At 42.2% G+C, this 19360-nt stretch overlaps 1 protein-coding gene across 4 annotated transcripts in view; it reads left to right on the top strand.

Moving 5' to 3' along the window:
• The window catches only part of FYN (FYN proto-oncogene, Src family tyrosine kinase), a 143106-nt gene that overhangs the window by 113153 nt on the left and 10593 nt on the right, over positions 1–19360 (top strand). For 3 of the 4 annotated variants that reach the window (XM_057413258.1, XM_057413256.1, XM_057413257.1), the window contains 5 exons: positions 2985–3149; positions 7374–7553; positions 9356–9432; positions 9536–9689; positions 17990–18121. In XM_057413258.1, coding sequence (XP_057269241.1) covers positions 2985–3149; positions 7374–7553; positions 9356–9432; positions 9536–9689; positions 17990–18121 — 708 coding nt within the window. Of the gene's footprint in view, positions 1–2984; positions 3150–3619; positions 3776–7373; positions 7554–9355; positions 9433–9535; positions 9690–17989; positions 18122–19360 lie in introns of all 4 variants that reach the window. The other variant, XM_057413259.1, reaches the window with a different exon arrangement.

Below are 19360 nucleotides of genomic sequence, written 5' to 3'. Positions count from 1 at the left end.
GAATTACTGAATATGACTTGCACATCTAAAAGCATGAATTCCATGTGCATAAGTGAGTGCACACTATTCCTGTATTTTCCTGTTCCTGTATATTTTCCTAATAAAGCACATAGGGAGCTGCATTGTGGAATTCAGTCACCTAAAGCAGTGACCAAATGGTTTGCATGTATTATCGGACTCAAATTTTCCCACTGGATTTGTGTTCAATGTGCAAAGTATTAATATTTAAATGACAATCGGTCTAATTTAAGAAAGCCATGGCAAGGTGGGTGTTTCTTTATACACAGCGTTTGTGCCCACCCTCCAAGCTCTTGTCTTTTAAATTCCTGTGATTAGAATGTGACATGCACTACACAATCCAAAAGTGCGTCCTGCTGTCACTGGCGATTGGTGTACAACAGATACAAATTTGAAGCCCTCCAAACCGGTTACATAGGATAGCTGGTTCTGAAGTAGAAGGCTGCCATGCTGCCCAGTACAGTCATTTATATTTTTAAGCAGGAATTTATATTTTGAATTATTTTGCTTTTATTTTTTTCTTATTTTATGTTTTTGTAAATTAACAGATGAGCCCAAATGCTCATTGATCAAAGAATTTTTGTCATTTTTCCTTGGGATATCAGCTTCTCTGTGGGGTGTTTTTTCTGTATTCTTTGTATTCTGTCTGCTGTATTCTTATGCTATTCATACTAGACATCTGGCTGTCTTCTCTGACCAATTTCTGATGGGTGTATGCTGCCTGGGAGAACTTCTAGTTGTTTCTGGTGACTCTACATTAAGCTAAATAACGTATAAAACCTCACATCTAAGGAAGATAATTTCAACCCCATTATAGCAGCTGCTATATGTCCACTTTCAGTTTTCTGTGGTCACATTATTCGGATGATGTATTTTCCATGCACAGATGCAGAAACAAATAGATCTGGAAACAGCCATTTCTGTGCAACACAGAGGCATAATCAGTAGGATCCAGATAGAGTAGTTCAGGAGGTCATGGTACAGACCCACTCCAGAGGTTTCACCTGCTGTCTCCCAGACCCAGGTGAACACAGGAGCCCTCATTCTATGCCAGCCTCAGCTGACACTAGACATAAAGGGTGCCTCTAACAGCCTGCTCCCCATCCGGAATTGTAGGAGGCAGATTACCACAACACCTTCTGAGTGCCTAGATTTACTTCTAGGGTCAATTCAAGGATGCCCAAACGACTCTGTAAAGATCAGCATGGTTCCTGAAGAGCCACTGCTGAGACCATAGGTCAGTGCCTTCACAGCAGGACAGCTATACTCTGCGGCCCACACTTCAGCCTTCGTCTCTTAGCTGGAGCACCCCTCCTGTCCAGGCAGCTGGAAACTAGGTTACCCAGGTAGACACTGTGCAGTTTGGTCTCATGTAAGCAGTCCTGGGTCAGGAGCTGGAAGTACAAAGTGTACCTTTGGGCAGATACAGCACAGGCATCCCTGCACTATGCTCCCACTTTACTGCTGAGTACCCTTATTACTGAGTTGCCTCTTATCCCAGCCCCTTCTTACCTGGATAATGAAGTTAACTGCAGGGTCTGGACTTTCACAGATGAGATTTGCAAAAGAAAAATGTTGAGATCCCCAAGGTGTCCTGACATCGGACTGAAGTCTGGGAATGACAAGTCTGAAGTCGAAGCATCATTCACCCAATCCCTAACAGCCAGCATGTCAAACACAAGCTGTTGTGCATGCAGTCCAGGCTCAGCTGGAGCACCAGCATGCCAAACTTTGGGTTTGGTTTTTTTTTTTCAATTGAAGAAAAGAAGGAGATCTTAAAAACCTCCAGTTTCTTTCTACAGTTGTCCAAACTCATAAGGAAGCTTTCCAGATACAATGCATATTTTGAGTATTCCCTATCCTAGTATTGGAATTATCTTGGAATGAGACATCCCAAATGGTCAGCTAATTTTCCCTGGTTTATGGGTCTTTGCTGTCCTGCTACTGGAGATGCAACAAGGTCCATGTCACGGTGTCTGTAGGGACTTGCCCAGCACCCCACAACATTCGTACTGGGGAGGTAGAGCTTGGTGTTGCAAGGAGCTTCAGTGCTTGCCCACCTTTTGATGCTGAAACAAACTCTTCACCGGCCCAGAAAGAAATCTTGCACAGGAGAATAAAGATTATGTTTGAGTCTGAAATAGAGTTTCAGTTCCCCACCTTGTTCTGCTGTGCTGCACCTGTTTTAAGACACAAGTTGCTGTGCAAGCTTTAGATTGTAGTCTGCTTTCTGCAGCATAGCATACTACACAGTATGTGTGTGTATATATATATTTTTATGTATCATTGTTTTCACTCCTGCTAAAATATCTTGTGACTTTTGTCACAGTTCATGTGAAACTTTGCAAGAGATAAGTATAATGAATCTGCCTCAAACGATGTAGGACAGGCTGCATATGCTAGTAAAGGTTTACTCTAGAAAGAACAGCCGGAAGTCTTTTACAGGAAACCTACAAAACCACCTTTTCATGGAGTAGAACACAGAAAATACCTTTTTCCAGGATACCTAGAAAAAATCAGCAAAAAAGTCCACCAAATTTTCATTACTGTGATTTTCAGAAAAAGTGACTCTTCTCTGTGTTTCTCTTACTCAGTACAGAAACAACCCAGTTTGGGACTTAGAGATGGTTTTTAAAACGTTATGCTGTACTATAGTATGCCAGTTACTCATGAAGTTATCTATCTTAATGCAGCATTGTGGTAAAAGGGAAATCCTGAATCCACAAGAAAAACCACTGGCAGTCACCTTCCATTTCAGGCTGTGGAAGCAGAGACTGAAATACTTCCTGTTCTGTCTCAAATGAATATGTTTCAGTGTTCAATTTCTAATCTTCCAGGATGCTTTGTGGTATGCAACTAACAACTGTTGTGAGTAGCATTGTTTTTATGCTTACTGTTTATGTTTCATGTCACACTTTTTTTTCTTTCCTCTTCCTTGCTGTTGGCTTCACTTCTGGCTCCATCAGAGAGAGCTGCAGGTCTTTGCTGCCGCTTAGTAGTCCCCTGTCATAAAGGAATGCCAAGGCTTACTGATCTGTCTGTCAAAACCAAAGATGTCTGGGAAATTCCACGAGAATCCCTACAGTTGATCAAGAGACTGGGAAATGGGCAGTTTGGGGAAGTATGGATGGGTATGGAGAAAAATAATTATTCTAAAATAGCTCTCTGTGTGGGAATTACAAGATGGAAGGTGAAAATGTAGGACAGTGTGACCCACAAGAATAAAAAGAGCAAAGCTCAAGCTGTTAGGAAAAATGTCTTTGGAATCACATCTTTGACTTTGAAATTCTTTAATCTTCAACTTTCAATGTAATTGATGGCAAAAGAAAACTGAAATTCTGTGTTTCCTTGCAAGGTTTTGATTTTGACAAATTACACCTGTCTTAATGATAAATCAAGGCTACATAGTAATCTATTAATTATACCAAGGAGCCTTTTCCTGCAAGCTAACAAGAAAGTCCTTACCTTCAGTATCCAAAAATCAGTGTTTGCAAATGAACTTTAATGCAGTACTGAGAGACAAGTCACCTTCCATCTTTCTCAATGCATGCATAATTTTTGATTATAAGTGTGTTTTTTTTATTAATTTCCTCTCCCATAGAGAAAGCTGATGGTTTGTGTTTTAACTTAACTGTGATTGCTACGAATAATACCCCACAAACTGTTGGATTGGCTAAAGATGCATGGGAAGTTGCACGTGATACATTATTTCTGGAACAGAAGCTTGGTCAGGGGTGTTTCGCTGAAGTGTGGCGTGGTAAGGCAGAGAATATATTTTGCTTTGGATGGATCTTTTAAGGCCCTCTTGGCAGAAATAAACATTTCAAGTAGAGATCTTAAAGCTAAAATATCAGAATAGTAGGAAATGTTAGCTTATATTGCCTAAACCAGTCAGAGCTAAATACAGTAATTCTGGGGGAAACTTCTTTTCACTTGCACACACCAATATGAGAGGTTAGGGCATTCAGATCCATTAATTGCATTGGGTTTATCTGGGTGACTACACAATTGCTAGGTATTAAAATAGGAATGATGCTAAACTTGTAAGGCAGCATGGCTAACCAGAAATTAATCTGGTAAGTAGACATTTTTCTTTCCGCATGTGTTTTAGCACTGATGGGATCAGACCTTGAAAATGCTTCCATCTATTCTCCCAGTTTAAACATAATAGCAAGTACCAGCAAGCTGATATTGTCAAGCTAGCTTTCCCATGCATCCTCTTCTTTAAGTCTGTTCTAAAATTTGTACATTCAGCAGAACCCTATAACTTGATGCAGAGACCAGGGACAATAGAGGCAAGACTTGCCTAGCCCAGCTGAACCCTACTTTGAAGTCCAGAAATACTGACATTTTCCAAATCCACTGACATTGTTTTCTGTGCACTCGCCAGCTTTACTTACTGCCTCCCTCTATGGGCCTCATTCTTTGAATAACTGTAAAACAATAGCAATTTAAAATATACATAAATCTTAGTATGGCCATAGCATTGAAACACAATATGGTGGCCATTTAATGAGAGGTGAGCTCAAGTTTTGTGCCAAGTAGAATTCTGTGTAGCCTCTTTAAAACGACCAATTCAAATAAAGAATCACTGTACGTTGTTTCTCCAGAAAAATTTGGTGGAGCAGCTTGGCCTTTCTTTTTGTTGCAATGACACAAAAGCATGTACAACGAAAATAACCAACAGGCTCTCCTGGCTTCTTGAAGCTGTTTTCCATTGTGAGACTACAGCAGGGAGCATGGCAGCAAGTCTGTGAAATTTATAGAATTTATAGCCTAGAAATATACAAATTTATTGAATTTCACAGAATTATGTTTCAAAAAAAGCTACCTGTGTTTACTACTAGCGTCCCCAGGTAACTGCAGTTTCACCTTCTTGTCCTCCATCTTGAATGCATGGAAGAGTTTCTAGTTGAGGTCAGCTTTGTGTGCTGTAGATCCTAAACTGATACGATAAGCTAAAGGAGCTAATGCAATTAAAACCGAAAAAGATCAGCTATGAGAAATAAAGTGCCAAGTACCAAATATATGCCAGAAATGTGGAAATTATGATTACAATTATGACATTATGTTTCTTGATGTCTATTATAAATATGTTAACAGCTCTGAAACATTACCAAATTGGAATAGATTAACACAGTAAAAATTAATAAAAAATGCATGAAGTAGTAACTAGCTACAAATGGGAGGAACTCAGAGGGAAGCCTGTGCTACTTTTCTATTAGAGAGAAACACACCAAACCCCAACAAGAAAACCTAACAATTTAAACTGAAATCTGGGCTGAGAGGATAAGTTAACCTTTTTGTTTGATTTTGGTCTTTTTTAACTGGAGAAATTAATAAAAATGTTTAAAAATAGAACTGCTGAAAACACTTCATGGTAACAGAACAAATCCTGAGATTCTTATTAAGGCAATGCAAACAGATACTGCAGAGTTAATCTTTAGTTAACACACCAGGTAAAATCCTAGTCTATTAATGCCCTGGTGCCTGTGAAACTAGGGTTTCATTCCTGGTTCATATAATTTGTGATGGTTTTGCAAAGTGGCTGTGACTCTGACAGCACCCTGTGGTTTGGAGCCTCAGTGGCTCCAGATAAAACATGGTCACTTTCACCCATCTGAAAAGACTTTGGCCACCCTGGTTGAAATTAGGAGGCAAAACTGCATTCTTCCCAGTTTACACAGGAGGGCCATTAAAGCAGCTTCAGCTCTCATTTGAAAGACTGAGTGAAGCTAAAACCTGAAGAGTTCCCAAAGAGCACTGGGGTAGCCATGGTAGTAACTTCAAGACATTATTTCAACACTGGTAGAGGAGACAGCACCTGGCATTGAGATGGCAGAAGAAAACCAGGGCATCAGTTTTCACTGCACACTTTCGGCTAATATGTGCCTCAAGCCCCCACTGACAGCACCATGTGCTGCTGCAGGGATTGCCCTCTAAGTGAGGAATGTGCCAGGCAGTGGCTCCCCACCTCTCCTCCCCTTTCTTCAGCCAGGCAAGGCAGCAGCTGGGACCTCACCACTTGTAAAACACCCAATCCAGCTAAATTTTATGGTCTGGCATACCAGCTGATCCACTTGCAAAATACCCAGTCCAGCTCCATTTTATGGTCCAGCATACTAGCTGATCCCTGGTAATTGTTAATGTGCTTTTAACAAAGACAAACCAGGCTTATTTTACACATTGCCCTTTTGGTGACACATTGATTTACAGAAACTGTATCTGAGTCTTCATGCACTTTGTAGGCCTTCTGCTATCTTCGTACTTTAGTGCAGAGAAGCAATTTTTACCCAATGTGATTCATTCATAGTGTTGTTCAGCCTTATCACACAGCAGCTCCCTACCAACAGATTGCAGGTCCCATTCAAAGCCATTTCAGCCCTGGCTCTGAAGCAGGGTTCTAGCAAGTCTGGGCAAGGGACAACCAGAAGGCACTAGGAAAGGGATATTTCTGCCCATTTTAATTTTCTTTCCTTTCTCTTCCCTAGCCTCCCATCCCTCAAGAAAATGTTAAGACAGGTGGGTGGTCTGGGTTTTTTTTTAATTCCCAGTCCTCCTTCTTCCCTTTTCAAGTACTCGAGTGAAGCCCCACTTCTTGCACGACACCCTGAGTCAGCCTTCGCTAGCTGTCTTCAGGTCATTGTACAGCTGTTGCACAGAAGCTGTTACAGAAGGCTTGGCAGATGATGGCTAAAAATTGATTCAACTTGTCCATCTCAATGCTGACTGCAAGTAAAGAGCAAAGTAAAGTAGACAGGAACCACCTCATTTTCAATCAGCAGCTGATGGGCTTCTGAGGATGAGGAAGGGAAGTAAAAAGACGCCTTCTGGTTTGGAAACACACCTATGTTTCTAAAATGAAATTGATTCAGAATTTGTTTCTTGGGAGTTTTTCTTAGAGTATTTTTTCCCTCCAACTCAGAAGAAAACCAAAATGTTAAAATGGCTTGCAAATGGAAAGGTCTGGGTTTAACCAGTTTTGTTATCCAAATCTGTGGCTGGAGCTGTGGTGTTGTCTGTAGCGACTACTTGTTAGCAAGGGAATATATGAAGATGGGTTTCAGCAGTCCTGTGCTTCTTAGTCACAGAAGGTTTCTGTGGACATTAGTGGAAACATTGTCTGGGTAGGATAAAAGTGATTGTGCTCCAGTGCCAATGGGAATATTATTCGTCAGTATAATAAAGAGACTAAACTATGAGGGAGGCGTGGGAGGAGTACGACAAGGCAACATGGGAAAGCACACTTAAATAATTATATTGTGTCCTTGCTAGTTTACTCCTTGGTTACAGTAGGCATCAGGCAAAAAAAAGGCACAGAAGATGTTTAATCTAACTAATACCTATGCTTGCAGGTACGTGGAATGGAAATACTAAAGTGGCTATCAAGACCCTGAAGCCTGGCACTATGTCTCCAGAATCCTTCTTAGAGGAAGCCCAGATCATGAAGAAGCTAAAACATGACAAATTGGTCCAACTTTATGCTGTGGTTTCTGAAGAACCTATCTATATTGTCACAGAGTACATGAGCAAAGGTGAAGCCAGAGCTGCTGCCCTCGATAACAGTATTTTTTCTTTACTGATGTTTCTCAGGGATACAGAGAGAAGTGCAGTGTGATGCATGAACAGTGTATGAGGAGGGAAAGAGGAAACAGAAAGCTAAATTCACCTCTGGCTTCAGAAGAATAATGGATTCAACTCTGAACTGTGCCCAAAACATGAAATCCACTAAATGTACACAGAAAATTTGCACTAGGTGGGAGAGAAGCTGGTGCAGCCTAAGTAGTTCCAAATATATTAGCATATAAACTTCCCTGACAAGTGGAGATTTGATTCTTCTAGATTTGAATGATATTACATACTGCTTCCCACGATGCTAGCTTTTCCTGGCACCAGAGTTGATATGACATCTTCTTTCAGTGTTTGCTTGTCAGCCTAAGATTTCTGTGCCTTTTTTTGGCAATCCTGAGTTCTGAACATGCACCTCACCCTCAGATCACAGCTTTATTTTCAGTTCAGCCCATTTTCATTTTAATACATAATTTGCACATATGATTCTTTCCCTCCTCCTTCCGCTTCCCTTTCCCCTTCTCCCGTCTCTTTTTCTTTAGCTATTTAACCAGTAACAATGTAGTAAAATGAGAAGAAGAAAACTTTTTGCTCCATCGGATCTCCAGCAGGGGTGCTGAGAGCAGAGCAGCAAATCTGCTTGTTTTGGAAAAGCAAATGAACCAAATAGGAAACATAAGTTCTCACAGGGAAGTTTCACTGTACATTGGAGGATACGCTCAGAAATTTCAAGTGCATTTTTTTTAGTCTATTTGGAGTGGATTTTGATTTTCCTGGCAGGTGCCTGCCCACCTCCCTCCTCAGAGGCATCCAAGCCCTGACTAACTCACACTTTAATCATATGTCTCAGTGACAAGCATGTGCTTTTTCCCCTTTAAAAAAACCCTTCTGAAGTATGTGGTTTATTTTGGCTTACTTTACTAGTTTTTACTGTAACATTTAACATCTTTGGATCTGAGTTTGAAGCTGATGATTTATCAAGGGAGAAACGCCTAATCATCTGTCTTTTCCCCTTATTTATTAAACCAATTCACTGGCCTTACTTAAAGGAGACTGCCACACTTCTCTGCATCCAAGATTGGGAAGGGTGCTATAGATTCCTAGGGTTTTTTAAAAGCTGCAGGGGACCTCCTTGCTTCCCCTTGCAGCTAAAACTGCTTTTGCTAAAATTGCTTTCATTCAACCTCTGCTTTGTCTTCTCTAGTTTTGCTTAGGGGTCTTCAAAAATTAGAGGTTTGTGCTACATTTAGTTATGGGTTACCTTGAGAAGAAGCACTACTAATTTCTAAGGAAAATCAACCTTTGTTAATGCTAGCCTCTTTGGGCTTGCCAGGCTCCAGGCTGACCTTTTTTTGGAGCAGGTTGAGCCAATATCTGACTTTTTCCATAGCTTGTATGGCTTGGAACCAACCTGATGCTTTGCAGCTAGCTGAGGCTTTTAGAGAGCAGCATGTACATAGTTTCAAAGAGCACTGGAAAAGTGAAGAAAGATCATTCTTCTCAGTAACATTCAGGAAAATTAAAGCAATGTTGTTTCTTTTCCCTGCCACATTCCTTGGACTAGTGATGTATTCTTCTGCAAATCAGCCTTAAACAGAAGTGAAACTAGTATAATAGGAGAATTCTAAGATATTGTGGGGTTTTTTTTAATTTGTCTACTTGAACCTGAAACATTGCTGTCTTTAATATTACACAAATTGCTGCACCTCCATCCTGATGAATAGCCATTGTTTCCCTAATGTCTATTATGTCAACTTTGCATTCGCAGGGAGTTTGCTAGATTTCTTAAAAGATGGAGAAGGAAGAGCTTTGAAGCTACCGAATTTGGTGGACATGGCAGCCCAGGTCTGTCTTCGGCGTACTGAGCACTTACATGTGTAGGTTTTATAGTCTCTGTATGTCTGAGTTCATTTTAAAATGCACTGATTTTGTGTCATGTTTCTCGCAGGTGGCAGCAGGAATGGCGTACATCGAGAGAATGAATTACATACACAGAGATCTGCGCTCTGCAAACATTCTGGTGGGGAATGGTCTAATATGCAAGATTGCTGACTTTGGATTGGCAAGGCTGATTGAAGACAATGAATATACAGCCAGACAAGGTAGTTACAGTGGAAAGCATAGCACTGAGTGTCGGTCTTGTGCAGGGGAAGAGTGGAACATGGCTTTAAAGAGCACTTTCTCCCATGGTTTTGGGTTGCTTTCAATAAATCCTGAACTCATATTAACTCCTAGCTCAGAACTTCACTGCTGAATGAATGTCCTAAAGAGAACATCTTATTTAGTTGCCTTCCATTTAAAAAATTTTCAAAGTGAAACAGAGATAATGAGTGAGAGCACCCGTGGGTGAAGTGACAGTAAAGATCCTCATGGTGGACAGCAAAGAGGATACGTTACTTACCAGCCTTGAAAAAAAAAAGCCTGTGTAAGCTACTTCTTTCATAGTGTGCCTTCTAGTATTTACTGACTGCTATCAACATCGCTGTGCTGTTCTTATTTTCTTTATTCAAATGGGTCAGAGAATTGTGTGTCTGTACAATGAAGCTCTCTCTCTCAGCACTGTTTTCTCTGGGAAATTAACAAGTTACTTTAATAGGAAAGCCATTTTCCAGTGCCACACAGAGTGCTGGGCACAGCCGACCACTGGTACGCTATTAAAAAGTATCAAAGAGTATTGTAGCTTTTTTAAAGAAGCATGTGTGTGTTCAGACTGAGCCATGACTCAAGCTCTTTGTAGTTAGTAATTCTTTACAAGTCATGCTTAGTTGTCAGATGTTGGTCCAAGTTTGCAGAGCTAGTTTTGTTCTCTTTCTGTTGGCTGTACATTGATAGTGCTTGCTCAATATGTGTTGGTAAATACCACCCATTTCAGCGCTAAGGCCAAAAAGTGTCCCATTAAACCCCGCTGTCTGTCATCAGAAAGCACAGATTGGATATATACTTCATAGCGTGCATTTACCCCTTCCTGTTGTGAGTTTTTTCTCTTGACAAGAAGTCCCTGTTTCAGCATGGATTTTACCATTAACTCTTAGGAAAGAGCTAACCCCTTTCTGTAACTTTCAAGTGTTGACAGAAGGAGCCAGAGAGTTTCCAGCATGCTTTGTCTTGGCCTGGGAGCAGCAGCTCTCATGCCATTTGAATTGTTGTCAGCAGTACCTAGTCACACCAGTGTAGACCATGTGCTGCATCGCATTCGGCTGGCAAGACCTGATTATTTGGGGGGGGGGGGGGGGGGGGGGGGGGGGGAATGACACGACATGAACTAGAAGAACCTCTGGTTGGTACTAATGCAGAGTATTAACCACTATTGATTTCAGCCTGAGGGTGGGAATTGCTCCTTGGTAGAAGAAATAGTCTCATGTCATTCTTTCCAGAGTAAAAAGAGTGTTTGCTGGCTTTGGTAGACAGAAAGCTGCCTGCTTGCCCTTCCCCTGTGTAAAACAAGAAGAATTTCCTTGAAGAAAGCAGCCAGCTGCAAAATGGCTTTGAAACAGTGTCCTGTATCATCTCCATTTCTCTCTGGTTTACTGCCATGTCTGTCTCTGGAAGCCACCCAACTTATATTTTGACATGACTAATTATTTGGTTTAACAGACAAGTATGTGACCTGCTTCTGTCCAGACCTCTTCAGGGTCCTGATCCCTACGAAATCCTCTGATAACCTGTTTGCTTCCTGGTTTAAATTTCTCAGAATAATTTTGCCCTCTTCACATGTTAGAAAGTCATGGAAACCTGCCTGACTCATGTTGAGGAGAAGCTTAGATTTTTTAAGACAATAAAAATTATTGGATTTTGGGTGGAAAATCTTTCAGATGAGAAAAGCATAACACCAGAACTGGCAGGGAGAGGGAGTGTAGTCATGGGTATCTCCTGCCCTTCTTCCATGGCAGGAATCACTTGTGTTGTGGAAAAGATGGCTGGGAAGGGAGAAGTAGTTTGGCTTTTAACCTGCATTGCTGATGATCCAGAGATCTGGATTGTGTTTGCCTGGCTTTATCTCATGGTATGAGTATGAAGAAGTCACCCATCCTTCCCATGCTTCAGAGCAATGGACAGTACTTTCTTCCCCTGACCTCAGGGTCAGGCTTAAGTCCTTCAGAGCTACAGGATTCCTTAAAAGAGAGAACCAAGAGCTGTAATCACAGGCACCTTGTAGAAAGCTTTTTGTATTTTTGTTAATGTTCTTTCGACCCTTCATTCAGGGGTAGCTTGCTTTAGGGATGGGGTGCATTTTTGACCAAGCAGCACATTCTCAATTTACATTTCATTACAACTAACCTGGCTTTCATGCCAGTTGGGCAGCCAGGGTGAGCTTAGGACCTTCAGCTTTCTGAAGAAGAAACATGGCTTCTAACATGCCACTGGAATTTTTCTTCAAGTGGGATTCAGTCCTGGTTTGTTTAGTTAAACTTCAGTTTGAGCAGTGCTTGGTGGAGACCACAGTATCAGGAGGAAAGGGTTGCCTCTGCTTGTTTCCCATGACCTATTACTTCAGCCTCCGAGGGGATGCATCTGGGGACTGCTCTGTTTATCTAGCTGACTACTGCTTCAGTGGGAATTTTGACATGGGAGGAGAGCCTAGCCAGCAGAGGGGAGGGGGACGGGGAGCGCTCCAGACTGGCAGCTCCTGTGGGAGAAAGGAAATGTTTTGCCTTACAAAGTCTGAAGATTAAAGCCTCTGGTCACTCTCTCCTCAGCAGTCCTCCTTCTCTCAGCTTATGTGTGTTAGTACAGAGCTCATTGTCAGCATGGGGAAGAGGTGGTTTTCTGCAGCCTTGCTTGATCTCCTACTCCCTTCCCCCACTGTCACTTTTGTCTCTGATTAAATATTTTGAAAGGAAACAAATGGGGATGCTTTGAGCCCCAGCGGGCTAGAGCGAAGGGTTCCTGAACCTGTATGGGTATTACTCAGCCTGGTGGTAACGTTTTACTGAGTGGTTTACTTTCTTTTTAGTCTGAACAAAGGAGGCCTGACTGCTCCTGATTTATGAGAGGTAAATAAAAAGCAGTTCGTTGTCTGCACTGCCATGTCTCAGCAATCATCAGGAAGGAAAGAGATGGTCATGTCATTAATGATTTAAAGCGTGTGACTAGCAGCTATACACTCCCATTAAATAATACCAAAAAAAAAAAAAGTTCTTGGCTTGTAATGAGCATTTGGCTCCTCTTGCTTTTAGAGGAAGTGAGTAATCAAAGAGGAAAAACATGCCTGTTAAAGTGACACCCATTTTAAAGGCTATGCTGGTAGACTGTATTGCAGCCTGCACCACTGGGGCTTGCTTCTTTTTGCTGTTGCTGTTACAACATCTACATCTTCCTCCTCCCCCTACCCAAGTGTCAGGCACTCAGGCTTATTTCCTTGTATTGATGATGATGCTTATGTCAGCCCTGTAACGCAAACTTAAAACTCCTGCTATCCTACAGGACAGAGAAAAACTTCCCATCACGTCCAACACAGGATTTCCCATGCAGTTCTGCTACTCTTCACACTGATGTGGTTCACAGCTATGCGCAGTTTTGGCCAAGCACATGGCATTTTTGTGGAGAGTGCCGAGCGCTCCACAGAGTTGCAGGGGAAGAGTTGTTACTATTCTAAGTAGTAGCAGCTGATACAAATTTAAAATTGCCTTAATAAAAAACCAAAAAGAGCAGAGTTATTTTCCAGGCCATGTTTCTACTGCATACACTGGCAGCACTTGCAGCAGTGCTGCTCCAAGCATACATGAAACAATAAGGATCTTTCTGATGCCTTCCAGACAAGTCAGACCTATTTTGGGAGCACTAGTATGTGTTTGTAAACTCTCAGATCATTTTTGCCTCTGTAACACTTAGAAATTTCTCCTTCCTGCCCTGCCTAAAAACGAGCGATGCTTCCTACTTTGATTTCCTAGAAATGAGCAGGGATATTTTTTCCCCCCTTCCAGGCTCTCCCCAGTTCTTTTGTAGAGACGTGGCTCCCTGCTCACCAGCTAATCAGATGTCTCTTGTTCGTGACTGACTATACTGCAGGCTCTAACATCCAGGGGTTTGTTCTTGCTTTTTACCTGCCATTCCTGGGGCCAGCCATGGAGCCAATGGAAGATCTCTTGCTTCTCAACAGGCAGCCCCCGGGGTCCCAGAGGGGGATCACTGATACGCTCCTACAGAGATGCCATCTGCTCGGTGAGAAGGAGCATGGCCAGCTCAAGAGGAAGGGGGTTGTGCAGGCAGAGGGCGAGAGAGGTGTTTAGACCCGCAGTTCCATGACTTGTCCCACTGCATCCTGGGGAGGGATCAGCCTGCAGAGTCTGCTCCTGATCCCTCGTGTTTTGCCAGGCTTGTAATTTCATGTTCGTTGTCACAGCACAAAAAATGTAATTGCACAGTCCCTCCCACACGGCACTCATCATCGCCTGCCAACGCTGACTCGTTTCCTGTTACATGCTTGCTTCAGCACTTTGGTTTTACCTTTTGCAGCTTTCCCTTTCCAGCCCCAGGAGCAATTAAGTTCTGTACTATGGTCTCTGGTCACTAACCCAAGGGTTCCCCTGGTTTTGGGGTATTGGAGCTTGAGGTGCTGCCTTGGGTTTTGTTTTAAGGTACGAGAGGTAGCAGCTTTGTAGTGCTTCTGGAAACAGGATCATTATCAAGCTGACAGTGGCTCTGGGGCATGAATTTCAGAGGTTTCTGCTTCGTTGAGATTTAGATCTGAAAAACAACAAAGCTGTAAAGGATTTTCGCTTGCCTCAGAAGAAACCATGCTGAGAGTTGTATGGCAAGGTCACTCAATTATCCCAGCCCCCTCCACTCCTCACCATGTGACCTGCTTATAGCCAACGACGAATTAAAGCAGGGCCACTGATTGATTTTTCCCAAGGAAATCCTCCTGGGAGATAACTTGTGTGAATGCTTAGGCAGAGGTCCCAAGAACAGGGCTGAGCCTCACAAAAATCCTCAGAGGTAGGAGGCAATGCCGGCTGCCCTAACAGTAATATCATACCAAGCAGCCTTGGCTTGACGTGGCTGCGAGCAGTGCAGAAACCCAAAAAAGGCTTTCCTCAGGCTGAAGTGTTTCAAAAAAGGGACAGAGATAAAAGCTGCAGATTAGTAGCTCACTGTGGGACAAAGACAGACTATCCTGACCTAATGAGTGCACTGTGTGATTGCTTTGTACACATGGAGTTACCGATCTGCTAGTTTGTAATAAAATAGATTCCAGCAAAAAAAAGAAGATAAATCCCCCCACACCCTGATATAAAATCTGCCTTCAAAGTAGGCTGCCTTGTCAGCTGCGGTAATTTGGCTTAACAGATTTATTAACATGCTTGTCGGTAATACGCATTTTATCTGATGATCCAATGCTGTAATTTGTTTGCAGCACAAAGTCAGCTTGTTTAATAAGCTGCTGAGGCCTGAGCAGAGGGAGAAGGTAGGGTTTTAATTGGTGTGTTGGGAGAGAGTAAGCACGGAGATTGTGTCAGGAGCCACATGTCTGGCCTACGCGAATGCTTCCTATAGCAGTAGCAATTGGGATGCTTCCTGGTGGTGCTCAACACATTTGGGATTTTTGTGTTTTCACAGAAGTGCACTGCTTATGACTCCAGTGCCAGACATTAGATGGGAGGCAACGCCTTGGGGGTATCCCTTTTAGACACACACATGTACCCCCATTCACACAAGCTGTGTGTGGTTTCATGTGTTACGAAGTGCATGCATTGTACCTTCAGCTGTGCAAGTGGCCAGGCTGGTACATCCTCAGTAGTCTCTGCTCTCCCACTACTGATGGCTCTGCCATACTGGGTTGCAGGCTCTCTTGGACCATTATCCTCCAGCATGCATTGCAGTGCCAGAAAGCCATGAATCTGGCTATGCTAGCAACCTCTCTGCCAATCTTGCCTTTCCCTCCTCCCCATCTATCACTTCAAACCAAAGTTCAGGAAATACTGCACAAAATGGAGAGCATGTGATTTTTGTATTAGTTACTTTAGCCAGAGAATCACCTACAGCAGGGGCAACATGGAAATGGAATGAGTAGCTATCCTGTCATCACAAAATCCCCAGCAGAGACCATTTGTCTTCTCCAGCAGTGTTCATCACAGCCCAATGGCTTTTGTACTGCTCTAACTCTCAGGAAAAGGGATGTGCTGGAATTGTACTCCCTTCTCACCTACTACTTGCATCTTCCCATGGTCCGGTGACACACCATATACCTCCCAGTGCCACACTAGCAGTAGATGAGGAAGGCAAAAGTACTGAGGGAGTTGGCCACAAACGAGTCTGAAGAGATTCTTTTCCTCCAGAGATGAGTTGTAAGTTGTTGCTACCTTTGGTATGAAGCACAAGGGAATTAGCCCAGGTTTGGCTCAGCTTCTCAGAAAAACACAGCTGATTAAAGAAAAAATACATAAATAAATTATAGAATGAAATGTGTGCAACACATGAACAAGCAAACCCTTGTGTTTGGCTATCTCACACACCACCAGCCAGGGTCCAGGCCTTCAGGCTGCTGGCCAGCCTGGAGCAATTCATTCAGCTGGCATGGTGTGTGTGTACTGTCTCAGCTGCACGTATGAGAGAGCAGCAGGACATCAGCCCTCATATTCATGGCATGCCTGCATAAGCCCATCTAAAGCCAGTCACTGTTGGCCTAGGGAACCTGACCACCAGATGAACTTAGCCTGCAGTTTTTCCAGGGATCAGCACAGGGTATATAGCCCTAGGATCTGCCTGTGGCCTGGGGAGCTGGTTGCCAACCCCATGGGGCTGCTGGTACTGCTGGAGCAGAGCCAGTTTCCAGAACAGAGGCTCAAGTGATGGCAGGCTGCTCCGCAGAGATCTCAGACATCACAGCCAGGGCGGTTTTTAAGAGAAGGTGAAGTTCTGTAAATTTTCTGTGTTTTAAACTAAGATTGGCTCCATGAAGAAGTGTAAGTTAGGGGGATTGAAACCAAAGCCAAGCACCCAAATTTTAGCTCCTGCCTGCGTATGAACTAATGAAAATACAGAAGAGGCAGACTTTTTTGAAAGTGAATAGACATCCAAAAATCCTCTGGCACCTTTGCAAATCTAACCACTGATGCGTTGATGCTTAATTAGACTCAAGTTCCTGACTTCAGGCATTGGAGATGTAAAACTTCGTATTGTGTCTGTTAATTTAGCAGGATTTACTTGAGCAACTGCAGTTTTCCCTAGAAAATGTATTTGTTTCTAAGTAATATTCTCTCTCAGGATCACTCACATGTAGAGTTTCAGCACTTGATGTTTTACTAAGTAAGGAGATGAGAATTATTAACATGTTTACTTTGTACTCTGAGTCAAATCAAGTTGTGACGTATAGCAGAAGACATGGGGCACCGAGCACTGGATGTGATAACAGAACAGCACCAGCAGGGAACTGTAAACAGTGTCATAACTTCACTCCCTGAAAGTGATTTGTCCACATTGTTACACTTTCCACACTCCTCCTAGAAGCTGAGGGAACTTTTATGAGAGGGTGGTGAGAAATCAAAGTCAGTCTGTTTCCAAATTCAAGAGTGTTTGTCACTAGGGATCAGGAATACGCAACACAACTCTTTTGCACCAGGGAACAGTCTGCATTTTTTTTTGTACATACTACAAGTTAATTATTACCACAAGACTTTTCTTTAAAGTCATCCTGAAATTATTTTCCCTAAGAAAACAGCAAACAATTGGAAAAGCAAATAAATCAGTGTGTAAAGACTTGCTATCTTACCATCCTTACCACAACCGGCTTCTGCAAGCTCTAATGATGGATGAGCACATTAGAACTGCACGTATTTAAGGCACTGCAGGCTTTTCAGTGCCAGGAGTTTAAAGTACACTGTCAGGTTATAAATCACAGGCCAGAGCTGTGCCTTGACATCATTGCACTCCAAGCAACTGAAATGGCAGTATTATTTTTTAAGTCCTTGCATGTTTCTAATGAAATATTAGGTTTGGTTTGAATTTACGTTTTTACCATGTTTGTTTGTTTTGCATTTTGCTCAGCTTGAGCACTGAAACTGGGAGGTACATTCCCAATAATTCAATTCATACATGCTAACTGTGTTTGACTTACAAATATCACAGGGACACGTTAATTTAAAACATTTTGAGAGAAAGAATTTCTATTATATTTGGCTTTTTTTTTTCCCCTTTTATAAAACTTCTAACCTGAACTAAAATGTTTTAGCCATCTCTTGGGGTGTGGGACCAACCCACCCCTTCCCGGCTAAGTCTTTCCTTCTGCCCTACGTGTTCCACCCACCTGTCTTCTCTGCCCATACTCCATGGAGCCTTTGGTAACACTCACTCTCCTGCAGCTCTGTCCACCTGCATATGCTGTAGAAGACAGCAGTAACCTGCAAACTGGTACTTTGACTCTGTTTCTATTCTGATTAAGACTCATTTATTCTTTCATTAGGTGCAAAGTTTCCCATTAAATGGACTGCACCAGAAGCAGCATTGTATGGAAGGTTCACAATAAAGTCAGATGTGTGGTCATTTGGAATCCTACTGACAGAACTGGTAACAAAAGGAAGAGTGCCATACCCAGGTAAGAAAACAGTCTGAGCCCTGCTTCACCTGGGGAAAGTAGTGGGAACAAGCCATATGCTCAAATTAGAATGTGTACTTATTTTCACTGGGCTGAAAGGAGGATGGTTATTTTGCCTAAGTTTTGTGTATGCCTGAAAATGGTCCTGACTCCGAGAGCTGGTGTGTGATCGTCATGATAAAATGACTACAGAATAGAAAATCCAACATAATCATTTCTACTTTTTTGTAATTGTTCACATTTAAATTAATATACTTTCCAGGCAAATAATAAAAGCAACATAAAAATTACTGTGCTGTGGAGTAAATAATTCTCTATAGTATTTCATTCACTTTAAGGTATCAACAGTTAAACTCCCAGAGCAGCATTACTTCATTTATTCTGTCAGTCTGTTTCTCTGTAAGGTTTGATGACTGTCTGAATGTCTGGTAATCTCTTTTTTATAAACTCTTAAATTTCAGTCATTGCTTCTGAGATGGATGGAAAGGATAGAAAGTAATTCTGTAATATGCAGGCCAGAGCTCACGGCAGGGTCACAGAGGGGCCAGATTCTCTGCATGGGGGAACTGGAGGCCCCATGGTTCTTTGTTGAAACCCCGCCAAGTATCCAATGGATTAAGATTTGTAGGAGAGGTGATTGGATCTGCCTATGCAGAAGGAGCTTTTCATTCTGTTGCCCCCCTGAAGACTGTAGGCATTCAGGTGAAGAGGAAAGTGTTGAGGTGAAAGTGCGTTACATGGAAAACAATTTAATCCCTTCATTTTCTTATCAGCACAGATACTAACAACAGTGCATCCAGCTGCATCTTGATTCTTTTTATTAAAAAAAAAAAAACACACAAAAACAAACAAACAAAAAAAAACAAAAAACAAAAACAAAAAAAAAAAAAAAAACAAAAAAACCTCTCTAAATATCACTGGATTTTCCTAATTACCACTGTATGGCTGTGTGCTGCAGCTGATTTAGTGGAAATTGCCCTTCCAATCAGCAGTTTCAATTTGCCAATCTGCACTGTGACCAAGCAGTCATATCTATACATCAAATTGCACAGGAGAAGCATCAAGGTGTAGAGCTCAGTTCATCATACCACTTCAGAAGGCTGAACTCAGCAAAACTAAACTCCCAGAGTTTTACTGGGAATTTCAACTTTGCTTGCATCTAGCAGTCAGCAGCTGATATTTGCAAAGATAATATGGGGACTGGGAGGCTTCTTTTCATCAGCAATAAATTTTGGCATG

This window comes from Pezoporus wallicus, unplaced genomic scaffold (assembly GCF_028554395.1).
Source record: "Pezoporus wallicus isolate ANWC-B61680 ecotype Strahan unplaced genomic scaffold, APGP_CSIRO_Pwel_v1 contig_7505, whole genome shotgun sequence".
In the NCBI taxonomy this organism is placed as follows: domain Eukaryota; kingdom Metazoa; phylum Chordata; class Aves; order Psittaciformes; family Psittacidae; genus Pezoporus; species Pezoporus wallicus.
Note: the sequence above shows the minus strand (reverse complement) of the source record. Positions and strands in the feature narration are given on the sequence as shown.